Below are 14284 nucleotides of genomic sequence, written 5' to 3'. Positions count from 1 at the left end.
GGCAGAAAAACTTTTAACAAAAGCAATAGTCATTAAAATCTTCACATAAGAAAGCACATGGAAGCTTGGCAGGGCCGTCTTTAACGCCGGGTAAAAGGGGCAGCTGCCCTAGTCCCTGTCATCGCTCAAAGTAGCTGCCACTTAGGCCCTGCGCTGCCCGCAGTTTTCCTGGAGTAGAGGGTGCAGCTGATTCCTCCCACCCTTTACTGTCCCAAGTGGCGGCCACAATATGACAAGAGAGCAGGACAGCTGCGGGCTTCATGTGCTTGAGCCGCTCGTCCCGCTTCTCCATCTGTTACGAGCTGCGGACCGGAGTGACAGGGAACGACCGAGCAGTGCTCCGTGTTCCTCCCGCCCCCACCCCTGCCATACATATATTTATTTTGTGCATATTGTTTCTATATATATATATATATATATATATATATATATATATATATATATATATATATATATATATATATATATATATATATATATATACATACATATGCGTTTTAGATTTTTATGTACATTTGATATATGCATTTTTGTATATATTTTTGTGGATTTCCATTTGAATGAACACATTTCTGTTTTTGCACAAACCACATGGCCATCTTTGTGCCCCCATTTGTGCTTTCCGTGAACAGGGGCATACCTCCACATATCTGTTCCAACACAGCGTTTTACGTGCTGGCAGAGTTTTTACACGCATGTGCATATCCTTCGGACAACCGGTTTTATCATGCGGAGAGACAATATCTCTCAATATGTCTTAGTGCACTTTTTACTTAATTTACCATCGCCGGCCCCCCCCCCCCCCCCCCCCCCCCCTCTCATATGCACGTTTTTTTTTTTTTATGCATTTACATGCGTTTGTATTATGCACGTGTATGTATATGCATGTATGTGTGTGTACACTTATGTATGCGTAGATTTTTTCATTTGTATGTATTTAGACTACAATCTCATGTTCTGTGCTTCAAAATCCCACTACCTATCATTAATTCTTTGTACTGATATGGTAATTTTTATTTCTAATATATTTATATTATATACTTTTTATCATTTTATGAATGCATTTTTCAATGTAAACTTATCTTATGTCTCCAGTCTGTAGTGTACGGTATATATGGTTCTTATTTATACCCCATCTAGAACACCTGGGTATGGAACTTGGACTAATCAATTGTCCATCACAGGACACATCCTCCTACTAGCCACACCACCTCTCCCCATGTACACATGTCAGCCTACCGACCCATACAGACTGTGCTCCAGTTCTCCTGGCTCTGATGAAGAGGTTTTCCTCGAAACGCGTCAGCCTTTCTTAAATACCTGCCTCAATATGGGCACACCCCAATTTTAACTTCCTAGTACTTATTTTGTTACCTGTTTTTTCCTTTTTTTTTATAATATTATGTAGTATTTGTATGATTTTATATCTATATGACTATATGTCTGTATTCTTTTACATAAATAAACCATACATTTCTTGATGTAAGCGTCTGATCACGCGCCTTCCATCCACTTCCTACTAAAATGTATTGAAGGATACAGAGGTGAACGTGGATGGGGGGGGGATACAAAGGTGGTCAGAAGGATACAGGTGAACGTGGATGGGAGGGGGGGGGTGTACAGAGGTGTGGTGGAGGAGGGGGTACAGAGATGTATCGAAGGATACAGAGGTGAACGTGGATGGATGGGGGGGGGGTACAAAGGTGGACGGGAGGATACAGAGGTGAACCTGGATGGGAGGGGGGGTACAGAGGTGTGGTGGAGGAGGGTGGATACAAAGGTGGACGGAGGGGGGTACAGAGGTAGTCAGGGGATACAGAAGTGGAAGCTGTGGATGGAGGGGTACAGACGTGAACGTGGAATGCAGAGGTGAGCTGTGGATGGAGGGGGGTACAGAGGTGAGCTGTGGATGAGGGTGCAGAGGTGACCAATAGATGGTTACTTTGAGGGAGAATATGCAAGTACTGCTCCTTGGGCTGATTTTTTTTTTTTTCTGTGTCCAGTATTATACAAACACCTCACAGTACACACTCCCAATCCCTGTGTATCATCCTGGACTCCCCTATTCCCCCCTCCCCAAAATCATCCTGCACTCTGCTATCCCCCCCCCAAATCATCCATGACTCCTCCTACCTCTACCCCCCCCCCATTATTATACAGAATCTATATAGCAATGACAGTTTGTGCAGCGCTTTACAACATGAGAACAGACAGTACAGTTACAATACAATTTTCAATACATAAGTTTACGTGTGTGTGTTTGTTTTTTGGAATGTTGAGGTGGAGAGAAAATTTGCATGGGGGGCGAGAAAATGTTTGCCCAGGGTCCAATCAATATTAAAGACAGCCCTGAAGCTTGGTTCAGAAGCTGACTGTCCAGTAGTGCGGGGCCTCACTGAACAAGGTTTGATGCAGCGATAAAACTAGAAGCACAAATTGACAAGTTTTGACTGTTGATATACACCATGATTATGTAAAGCTAAAAGTCTCCAGATAGGACCAAATGTCCAAAAAGGTGTTTTTACAGCTGTAGAATTGGATGCCTACCTCTGTGCTAAGTCATGATGAACTCCATTACAACCATATTTTGGTATTCATGAGCATGTTCCTACTAGTTGTAGGGGGTCAATAATTGAAAGAAATATAAAAAGTAAGATATGCAGAGAGAAAATATAAAAATGTCTATTTAACTCTGATTTTAAGATCACACTGGGTAATATTTTGGCTGTAGTTTTTTTCTTGCTTAAATGTGTTCTTATATATGTTGAAGGTTTGGATGTTGCAACAATAACGAAGACTGTGGTTGAAAACACCCGAAAAAAAGATAGCACTGAATTTACTCATCATGATATTACACCAGCCCTGGCTTCTGCCACAAGTGAGGCAAGTATCCACTGCTATTCATAAAATTAATAAAACTATGGTATTTAATTTAAGAGCTCAATATTTACAATTTTAGACATGTCATTTTTTTTTATTACCTCCAAGCAAAAGTATTGTCCCCTTTTTGTTTTGTTCCCCCATGCATCCTGTCAAATTCAGCCTTCTGGGCTTGGTTGTCCCCTTCCCTGGGGTTACCACCCTGCAGTTTCTTTATTTGGCTCCTTATTGCTTTATTTACGTTATTGCTGTGTCCCTGGTTGCATGCCCCAAACTACCCAGGTCTCTGCACGGCTGTGGCAGAGTTTGGGGGGTGCATCTAGGGCTCCTTCTAGCGCCAAGAGCTGGGTATAATACTTCCCTCTGCCCCCCCCCCTTCAGCTTTTGTGTATGAAGAGCGAAGGGATATAATTCCAGGCAGAGCCTAATGGTGGCCACCATTTTGTACTACAGCCTCGTGCACAGTGCTCCAGGACACAGCAAGTAGTTGGGGGTTCTTGGCATATCCCAGATCGCTTGTATCAAGGGGAGGTGGACTGTGGTACTGTACAGTCCACTTCCCCTTAGTTTTATGGAGATTCCCTCTGGGGAGTAGTCTTTCCCACTTAGAGGGTACTGTGTACTGCAAGAGTTTAGCACACCACCTCTGGGCTGAATTTGGACTGACTTTCTCTGTGAGATTCCACCTGTATTTCAGCAGGGCATGTCTCAGCAACAGCAGAGTGGTGGTGGGGGCGGGGAATCAAGGAGTAGAGGTTCCCAACCTCCCTCATCGGGCAAGGAGAATCCTAGACATAGCTTGCCTTGCATTATATCCCCTGAGGGTCAATTAGTTACTTGTGGCTCTGCTTCCCTTTACTGGTCTTTGCAAAACTTCTGGGGCACCTTTCCCCAGTTCCTTTGTGTCAAAGGAGGAATTCTCATCTGCTATGGCTGGTTTACAGCACCAGCTTTCTAGAATCCTTTCCAGTTTAGACATTCTTGGTTACAAATAGAAATGCTCTTTCCCCTTCTCTCTCTTTGTCGATGGAGAAGGAACCAGCAGAGGAAAAGATGGAAGGGAAAGCTGCTTTTCCAGAAGAGGGAAATGTGGAGCATTCCCCCTCCTGAAGAATCTGCTGCTGAAGAATCCTAGGATCTGGTTTTATCCCAGATTCAAAATGTATTTGTGGGTTTTCATGCCAATGTGATCAGGACCAATTTAAAATTACCACTTCTGGAGTCCTCTGCCCCAAAGGTTACTGGATTTTGATTATGACGTCCGTTGTAGCATCTCCCAATCCTTCCCTGTGCATTCTCATTTCAAGGATGCTCAACAACATTACCTAAAAGGTTAACTAAAAATGGAGTCTGCCTGTGGTGAATCCAGCAGTCTATCTCAGTAAGACCCTCACAGTTCCAGTGGAAAAAGTCCTTGTGTTTAAAGTGATTGTAAAATCTAATTTTTTTTTTTCTTTCTATAAAAATAACAAAGTCGTTATTCTTACCTGCTCTGTGCATTTGGTTTTGCACAGAGCAGCCCAGATCCTCCTCTTCTCCCTCTTTTGGTGTTCCTGGCCCCTCCCTCCTGTTGAGTGCCCCCACAGCAAGCAGCTTGCTATGGGGGCACTTGAGCCAAGCCGCAGCTCCGTGGATCTGTTCAGACATGGAGTTGTGGTTTGGCCCTGCCCCCTCTCTCATTGGCTAATTGACTTTGACAACAGCGGGAGCCAATGGTGTTGCTGCTGTGCCTCAGCCAATCAGGAGGGAGAGTCCTGGATGGCCGAGGCACTCACGAACATCGCTGGTTCTAGATGGAGCTCGGGTAAGTATTAGGGGGGCTGCTGCACACAGAAGGCTTTTTATCTTAATGCATAGAATGCATTAAGATAAAAAAAAAACCTGCCTTTACAACCACTTTTTAAAGTGGAATTCCAGGCTAAACCTAACTAATCTTAAAAATGTTCCCTCCCCTCTCACAGCACCTGTGCTGACTAACCTGTGTAAGAAATATATATATATATATATATATATATATATATATATATATATATATATATATATATATATATATATATATATATATAATTATGTATATATATTATGTATATACTTGCCTATTTTCAGACTGCTCCAGTTCGGTCATGTTGTCTAGCTGCTTTGTGTCAGCCAGCTGCACTTGACCGGAGAGAGCGTCGACAACAGATGGGCCATTGGGGGCCTATGGGTGATGTCATCGTTCCCAGGCATAACCAGCCGTTATCGTATGGTCTCTCCTCTCTCCTCTCTCCTGCAGCTGCTGCTGGCTGACGCGGGAGATCATGTGACCAGACCTGGAGTTGCCTAAAACTACCCAAGTATATACATTTTTCTTACACAGGTTAGTCTGCATAGCTGTTGGGAGGAGGCATTAAGGTGCAAAAAACACCTGTCAGTGGCCGACCCCAGAAGACAAGGTTTGGGGGCAAAACGAACACAGTGGAGGTAAGTATGATATGTTTGTTATTTTAAAAAAATAAAGTTCGAGCCTTTACAAGCCCTTTAAATATTAGGTTTAGCCTGGAATTCCACTTTAAGGATGCTATGGACAAAGGTTTGGGCTCGTTGAATGTCGAGATGGACCCTGATCGCAGGGATACTGAGCTGGGCAGATACTTTGAGGATTTTCCTTGTGCTCCCAGTTTCTTGGTGGACGTCTTAACGGATTCCACTTAACAGCTCTCATCTGAGCATCCTGTAGGAGCACATGCGCAGGATCTTATGGCTCAAGTGTTAGCGATGTAAGTTGAACGCCTACCTTTTCAAGGGAAAACTACTCTGGATGGCTACATCCAAAAGGTAACTGTGGGCAAGAGTACCCTGTTGCTGCTTAAAAAGGTGAAGCCTGTGGTACACAAACCTACCACTCCTACTTCCCAAAAGTATTCCTTTAGCCAATCACAGAGCTCGGGCTCCCAAGTCCAAACCTTAGTCCCAGTTCTGCAAGAAGGCATGTACTCCAGAGCCCTCTAAGCTGGGAGATAGGTCCTCTTCGTAGTCCTAGAGTGGAGAGGGATATCTCCACTCACTGGAGTGAGGGAGGTGTGTGCAGGCTATCGATGTTTGGCAGTGGGACATTGTGGACAAGTGACTTTGCAACACAATGGCTCAAACGTACAAGCTAGAATTTCAGAGCCTTCCCCCTCCATGTTTTATGCATTCAAATGTTAGTCTTTTTTTTTGCAGATTTAAAAAAAAAAGACAAAGTTCAGTCATCTGCTATCTCAGGGAGTCATGGCCCCTATCACAGAAAGCAAAATTTTTCATGGATTCTACTCAAACCTCTTTGTGGTTCTGAGACCAAATGGTGAAGTTCACCCCATCTGTGCAAAAGTGCCAGATGGAATTGGCGAGGTCAGTGGTTGCAGCCTTCCAGCAACTATATTTTCTGGCTTTGGTGGATCTCAAGGATGCTTATCTGCATATGCCAATCTTCCCACCTCGCCAAAGGTACTTCCAAACATACAGCAGAAGACACTTTTTGCAGGAAGAACATGCAAACTCTGTTTAGTATAACAAGATTTTTTTCAGCACTTCATTCCAATTATACCAAACTCCACTAAAACGCATCTATCGTACAGTGACCAATTAAAAATTCTGGCTTTCTGGTAGGTGAGGGCTCTTAAGTGATATAAGTAGCAGTGTTTAATTGGTGTGAGAGGCAGAGCTTAATAACTATATTCCAGTACCTACATTATGTGCCTGCTTTACCGAATATTCTTAAGGCTAGAGGTGAACTTTTAACATAGAACGTCATTATTGTAGAAAGCCGTTGCTAGAAAAACTTTTTTCTTTATATAAGCAAGATAACAGATTTCTGGAAACATTACCACATTTTTATAATTAACCCTAATCTTTCCTGGCAGGAGGACCGTGCAAAGATAGATGTGATAGATTGGCTGGTGTTTGATCCTGCACAGAGAGCTGAGGCACTAAAGCAGAGCAATGCAATTATCAGGAAATTTCTGGGTAAGAAATAATGTGCCTGGTGTCTTTTCATGTTTCAGCAGAAACAAATGATTTGCACATTATGGCATGATTGCTGGAAAGGGAATTTACATTTTACCTTTTGAATGCCTTTTTTAAATTGTAACATTTTGTCTTCCTGTCTTTAAATCAAGCTGTGTCCCACAAATGTCCAAGTGAGATGTGCTGGCTAAAGGCTGGGGCAATATGTTGCTATTACTTTGAATTAATGAACCTTTGGAATAAGTACAACTGCAGAGCAAACTACAGGATCTTGGTTGCCTGTCCTACAAATATATGAATTCATATAGGATGTTCATTACTAGGATATATACCTATATTCTAGGATGTAGTGATTGGGAAATTTCAAAGGCAGATTCAACATGCCTTTTTTATTTTGCTATTCCCTGATGAATGTGCTTTCATTTTTAGCATTAAAAAAACATGATGCTGCAAAAGAAGTATATGCCAAAATTCCCTCGGATTCTATAACTGAGATCTACAATCAACTGGAAGAACAAGGCATGGACACCATTCTGTCAGCAGAGGATGACAATGCTATACGTGAACACCTGTGTATAAGAGCATACTTGGTAAGCACTGATGGCTATATCATTAGCATGTACCATTGGTCTAGCTTTTGCATTGTATATATTAAAAAAAAAAAAAAATCTCTATATCGTACATCATGGAAGACAGAGCGTCTTTACTTTTATTACAAATAGGGTTATGCTGCCACCTTTAAGGTGATTATACACTGGCAAAAAACAGATTGATGTCCATGCATAATACCTTCCTGCAGGCAAGGCTTCAGTTTTCTGCTAGTGCCTGAAGGTGATGGTCACAGTTGTGCAGCTCTCTGCACAAATTTGGCTAGCTTGTCAAAGGTTCCACTCTGAGTCAAGAGACTGGTTTTATCCAGATTCATTATCCTATGGCTTCATCATTCAGAGGAGTGGTGCCTGAACAAACTGAGGGTGGCCTAAAAGGTTACTGGTTGACACTGCATTATGAAGCCGCAAGCAAAGATACATTGCCTGGTGATCCAGTAGGGTGCTATACAAGTCCAGGACGGTGATCCTCAACTGGGTAGTTGAGTCCCTGAAGACCCTTGTGGCAAAGCCCACCATGATGGGTGAAGGTTGGACCCCCCCCCTCGGGTTCCTGCGGCAAGGAATGGCGAGTGCTCTGAAGTAGTCCCTGCTGGTGATCCCCCTAGCCTTAGTGACCCCCATCCCCCCCCCCCCCCACTGTCAGTGGGTCAAGGAAAAGGGTGTTTTCTGTACAGACATTATTTTGTTTATTAGAGTGTGGTGTACTCTATTTTGTCACTCCACACATCTGGCCTTATGGAAGAGTGACAAGAAGAAAGCAATTGAAAGAAAGCCATAAGAAGTCCTGTTGGCAGTTTGCGAGAAGCCATATGGGGAACAAAGCAAATATGTGAAAGAGAGTTCTCTCGTCAGATGAGACCAAAATTTTACTTTTTGGCCTAAAAGCACACACGCTGTGCGTGGCGGAAAACTAACACTGCACATCACCGTGAGCACAACATCCCCACCGTAAAACATGATGGTGGCAGCATCATGTTGTGGGGATGCTTCTCTTCAGCAGGGAAGATGGTCAGAGTTGATGGGAATATGGATGAAGCCAAATACAGGGCAATCTTAGAAGAAAGCCTGTTAGTCTGAAAAGACTTGAGACTGGGGTGGAGGTTCACCTTCAAGCAGGACAACAACCCTAAACACACAGCCAGAGCTACAATGAAATGGTTTAGATCAAAACTTATTCATGTGTTAGAATGGCCCAGTCAAAGTCCAGACCTCAATACAATTAGAATCTGTGGCAAAACTTGAAAATTGCTGTTCACGGATGTTCTCCATCCAATCTGAGCTTGAGCTCTTTTGCAAAGAAGAATGGGCAAAAATTTCACTCTAGATGTGCAAAGCTGGTATAGACATACCCAAAAAGACTTGCAGCGAAAGGTGGATCTACAAAGTATTGACTCAGGGGGGCTGAATACAAATGCACACCACACTTTTCGGATATTAGTAAAAAAAAAATTGAAAGCCATTTATCATTTTCCTTCCACTTCACAATTATGTACCTCTTTGTGTTGGCCTATCATATAAAATCCCAATAAAATACATTTACAATTTTGGTTGTAACATGACAAAATGTGGAAAATTTCAAGGGGTATGAATACTTTTAAGGCACTGTATGCCTGCAGAACCCCAGGGTCAGGGGTTATCGTAGACCAGAAAAACCTTTTGGTTTTTTCACAGAAGTTGTTCGAACTCGTTTTACCTACTACTTCCCGAGTCCTCTAATCCAAGGATCTCCGGATTTGGATCATGGCAGCTGCATCCTCAATCCTTCGCTATACATTTTTATTTATACTATGTGCTTGGACTGGGCTCACTTTTGCATCAAGGGTAAGCCTACAGTGCAACATCCTGCCACCCCTACTTCAAAACCGCTTTCCTTTTTGCCATTCTCAGATTTTCTGGCTCCAAGCCCAAAAACCTAGTTCCAGTTCCAAAAGAAACCATTGATGACTCAGGTCTGCAATATAGTGCTTATACTTTAAAATATTTTCTTTTACTTCAAGCAACAAAAAAAAATGCTTTTACAAGCTTTAGCTCATCGTCTCATTTAAGAAGCAATCATTGTAGTTCCGGAGGGCGTAAAGTTTAATGGTTCTGACACCGAACAGCGTTGTTCCACCCCATTTTGGGAGTAGTCGTTCTGGATGGAATCAATGTGGTCCGTGATGACCTCTCTCTCCAGCAGGGAGTTTTCTTGGCATAAATGGTTGCAAAAGATACTTACCTGCACGTTCCTTTTTTTTTTTTTTCCCACTGCACCAAGGGTGTTTGTAGGGGTTTGATTGCTGTTTTCAGTTGTGACACCCCAAAATATTAAACAAGGTCATGATCTCGGTTCTGGGGCTCACGCTTACTTCAGGTATTCCTATTATATGGGCTACTGACTTTTAAGGGAGCTATACACTTCTTTGCTGGAGATGTTCAGTTAAGTTCTGAATTTAATGGGTTTTATCCCCTACACAGAGGTTGGTTTATTGTCATCATTCTGGATACCATTCAGGTAAGAGTGATCCTCCTCTTTGACAACTTTTCTGCGCTGAGGGCTTTTTTTTTACCAGGACTGTGGGTACCTCTTGGGTTATTCGACATTTGGCTTTGGTGGCTCAAGTTAGTTAAACTGCTATCTGGTCTTTTAGTTCATGCTTTTACCTAGTAGCTGTTGGAGTTGCTGGCGCTCTTGGCTCCCCATCCTTCTGAGTGTGCCCCCATAGCGAGCTGCTTGCTAGGGGGCACACCTGCAGGCCCGCTCCCGAGCCGCTCTGCCAGCATCCATAGATACGGTTTTGGCTTCGCCCATGCTCCCTCATCACAGGATTTGACTGACCGCAGCAGGAGCTAATGGCTCCCACTACCTCAGCAAAGCCTGTGAGACCAGGAAGTGAGAGGAAAGAGCCGCTACATACAGGCACAGCACAGGATCGAGTGAGGACTCGGGTAAATATGGGGGGACTGATACTGCTTGCTAAACATTTTTTACCTTGATGCAGGGACTGCATAGAGTACAATTACCACAGTTAATGTGCACTGCTCATTCCAGACATAACTGAGGGGGAGGAGTAGAGGTTTGGGGGTTCACAGAGGATGTTGCAAAGTGGTAGAAAAACACTGCAAGGGCCCATTCACACCAGAACGCATTTTCTGCACCACGATCAAAACTCACTACAGTTGCCCGCACTAGATCGCATGATTCGTACAGAAGTATCATGTGATCTGGTTGCAGTGAGTTTCCAAAAGTAGCGCATACATCCCATTGAAAAAAACTGGCTGAAATCACACTGCACAGAACTGCATGTGAATTGCACAGGAATGCACAAGTGCGTTCCTGTGTGATTCCCAGTGTAAACTGGCCCAGGCAAACTATTTCATGAAAAATGGATTACAGGGCCAGTAGTGGAGATATATATATAGATAGATAGATAGATATATATATATATATATATATATATATATATATATATATATATATATAGATATAGAGATATATAGATATAGAGATATATAGATATATAGATAGATAGATAGATAGATATATAGATATAGATATATAGATATATCGATATATATAGATATATCGATATATATAGATATATCGATATATATAGATATATCGATATATATATATATATATATATATATATATATATAGATATATCGATATCTATAGATATATATATATCTATAGATTATTTTTGGAGAATAGAATATTGATTGGTGTCACTTTTTAACATTTTTCAATCTGAACAGTTGATGTAGAGGGCTTGCATGTGACCACACACAGATCATCATTTCTATGAGTAAAGTGAATGCGCTGCTGTTAGAAATAGAAATACAAACCTGTTTTTCTCATAGGAAGCACATGAAGTGTTCAATGAGTGGTTCAAGCACATGAATTCATGTCCTCAGAAACCAACACTGGTTGAGCATGCCTCCTTCACAGAGAAAGTTGCTTATGAACACACAGAAAAGAAATATGAGGTGAGTTTTTTTTTTTCTTCAATTGTTGCTGGCAAAATAAATGAAACACTAGCAATCCTGTCACTAAGGCAGTGTGCATGAGGAATGCCCAGGGCATTTTGAGCAAAAGGTTTGTCCAATCCTAAGTTTTAAAGCTGATGTGCATGGTTTTTATTCCCGCTTTAAATAGTTAATTTGGGCTAGGCTGTCCCAAACAAACTATTTCCTTCACTAACGTACACCCACTGAGTGTGCTGTATAAACTGTATGTAGCCTCAGTTACATACAATATACAGCACAGTATTCCGTGTGCAAGACCTTCCTGTCTCACACCCGAAACAAAATGGCATCAGGCTGAGCAACACTCAGCCATTCATAGCTATCTTTGTATTCTGTCAATGAATACAAAGCTTCCTCTGATTGGCTCAGTTTGGAGAGGCGGGATCATAATGCCACGATCTCCAACTTGGCCAATCAGGGGAAGCTTTGTATTCATTGACAGAATACAAAGCTGCCTATTAATGGCTGAGTGCTGCACAGCCTAGTGCTATTCTGGGTGTGAATCAGTAAAGTTTCATCTCGCGCACACACAACACAGTGCTGTATACTCTATGTAGCTGAGGCTACATACGTTTTATACAGCGGGCGCACATGTTAGTGAGGGAAATAGTTAGATTGTTTGGAACAGCTTGACCCAAACAAGCTATTTAAAGTGAAAGTAAACCTGGATATCAGCTTTATATCTATAGAGTGTAGCATGGCTAATGTAATATAAACACATGGTGGAGTACCCTGATGTGTTTATGCAAATAAAAGCAGGAGGTAAATGTGTCATTCAAAGTTAGACTTTTGTATGACGTGTACTCTTGAATATCAAGGCACAGTATGTGTTATGCATTTCATTCTAATAGTTTCATCCAAGGCTTATTTCAAATGTTTAAATACCAACTGGCCATATATTTCAGACTTCCAGCCTCACCAGGGCTGATTTTCAGTTTAGGGCCATGCTCGAATGTGTAACCACCTTTTCTCCCCAAGGACTGCCGGTGAGGGGTTTTAAAGGGGCGTTGCTTTCCTGATGGATTTTTTATTTTCCTCAACATGGCGAGTGACAGTGGCATTGTTGAGCAGGAACACTCAAAGCCCTGTGTAGTAGGTAGGAACAGTTCCCAAGATTCTGACAGATTTCATTACCAGAGTCGTCAGTAAAGATAAGGCGTCTGCTAGAAAACCCCCCCAACTAGATGCACAGGCGGTCTCCAGGTTACAAACAAGATCGGGTCTGTAGGTTTGTTCTTAAGTTGAATCTGTAAGTCGGAACAGGTACATTTCTTAAGTATAGCTCCAGCCAAAAAAAAATGTTTAAGCTTTTTTGATTGCATAGGGAAGGGTTAACACCCCTGTAACGTTTGTTTTGCTGTCAGTGCCCCTGTTCAGATGATTTTACCTCACTTTCTGTCCCAATGACAATTGGGTTTTGAAAAATTTGGGGGGTTGTGGAAACAAGCCTTGGTGATAATAACTCTTACAGGAGTGACTTTCCCTTCCTAGGGGTAGATTTCCTCTCACTTCCTGTTGTCTCCCTCCGTTTGTAAGTAGGAGTCGTTTGTAAGTCGGATGTTTGTAACTAGGGGCCTGCCTGTATAACTAAAATATCACTGTGTATTAAAGAGAGCTTTTTCTTACAAATAAAGCCTTAATGTGGTCCATTAAATCAGGTTGTCCTAACTAATCTGATGCTCTTATGCGTTGAAAATCAGGCCAGTTCCTCACATTTATACTTCTGCTGCATAGCCTATTCATGGGTCACAAGACCAGAACATCGATAGTAAAGTGAATTAAAACTCTGGAGTAATGGGCACCCACAGTGCAGATGACCAAGCATGCCTGCCTCTGTTTTTTTTTTTTTTTTATTTTTTTTTTTGATTGAAACACAGTTATGACTTGCCTGTGCCCATTTAGTCATTCGACAGGTTAGTTTGAACCTACTCGCACTGACTGAAACAGCCCAGTATTTCCTGAAGAGTGCCTAAATCTGAGTTTTTTGCGTAGAATGTCAGAAGCACCTGTGAATGAACCTCTCAGACTGATTTGACTGCTAGTAGAATGCATCTGAAAGCATACTGAAAAACCCAACTACACAAGGCCTAAAGATGCTGGAGAGAACAAAATGTGATAAGAACCCAAGAACACAAAGATGGCCATAGAAATCTGTAATGGAGTAAATGTAAAGTTCATGTGCTTATCCGTGCTTTTGTTCCTAACAGGAAATGTATAATACATGGAAGGATCACCTTGATGCATTAACTGCAGAAGTAAAAGAGAAAATTTACAATGTCTTACTATTTGTTGAGGGCGGCTGGATGGTAGATGTCAGAGATGTAAGTAATTTCTTTTTTGTGTTCTGTTGAAGCATGTTAGAATGTGAACATGTGGGGTTTGTTCAGTGTGGTAGCATTGAAAAGAGATATACAGACTGAAAGTGAGCACAACTCTAGTCACTGTTGGTTACTGAAATTTTGCATATTATCACTGCTTTGCATAAGCCAATTAACAACAGTATTTTTGGATTAATATGCATTTACGTAGTCAGCTCTGAACAAAAACGTGGAAGTAATGCACCCCTAGTGAATTCCTATGAAGTATCAAAATGTTTAATATAGAGCAGAGGTCTCCAAACTTTCTTGACAAATGGCAAGTTTTCTGTCCTTCAGACTGATGATCAGTGGGAGTAGAAAAAAATAGCATAGTGCTTGTGGTCTGTAGGAGGAGGAATAGTGTCCCGTCATTTATATCCGTAGGGGGAATAGTGCCTAATCATTGGTATCGGTGGGAGGAATATAGTGCCCCAACATTGG

At 41.9% G+C, this 14284-nt stretch overlaps 1 protein-coding gene across 1 annotated transcript in view; it reads left to right on the top strand.

Annotated features, from left to right (window-relative positions):
* Positions 1-14284, top strand: part of NUP107 (nucleoporin 107) — a 127260-nt gene that overhangs the window by 96310 nt on the left and 16666 nt on the right. The window contains exons 22-26 of the mRNA XM_073620079.1: positions 2771-2883; positions 6765-6867; positions 7297-7457; positions 11322-11447; positions 13694-13807. Coding sequence (XP_073476180.1) covers positions 2771-2883; positions 6765-6867; positions 7297-7457; positions 11322-11447; positions 13694-13807 — 617 coding nt within the window. The remainder of the gene's footprint in view (positions 1-2770; positions 2884-6764; positions 6868-7296; positions 7458-11321; positions 11448-13693; positions 13808-14284) is intronic.

The sequence above is a fragment of the Aquarana catesbeiana genome, linkage group LG03 (assembly GCF_042186555.1).
Source record: "Aquarana catesbeiana isolate 2022-GZ linkage group LG03, ASM4218655v1, whole genome shotgun sequence".
NCBI classification, from domain to species: domain Eukaryota; kingdom Metazoa; phylum Chordata; class Amphibia; order Anura; family Ranidae; genus Aquarana; species Aquarana catesbeiana.
The sequence above is the reverse complement of the archived record's forward strand: the minus strand, read 5'-3'. Positions and strand labels throughout refer to the sequence as shown.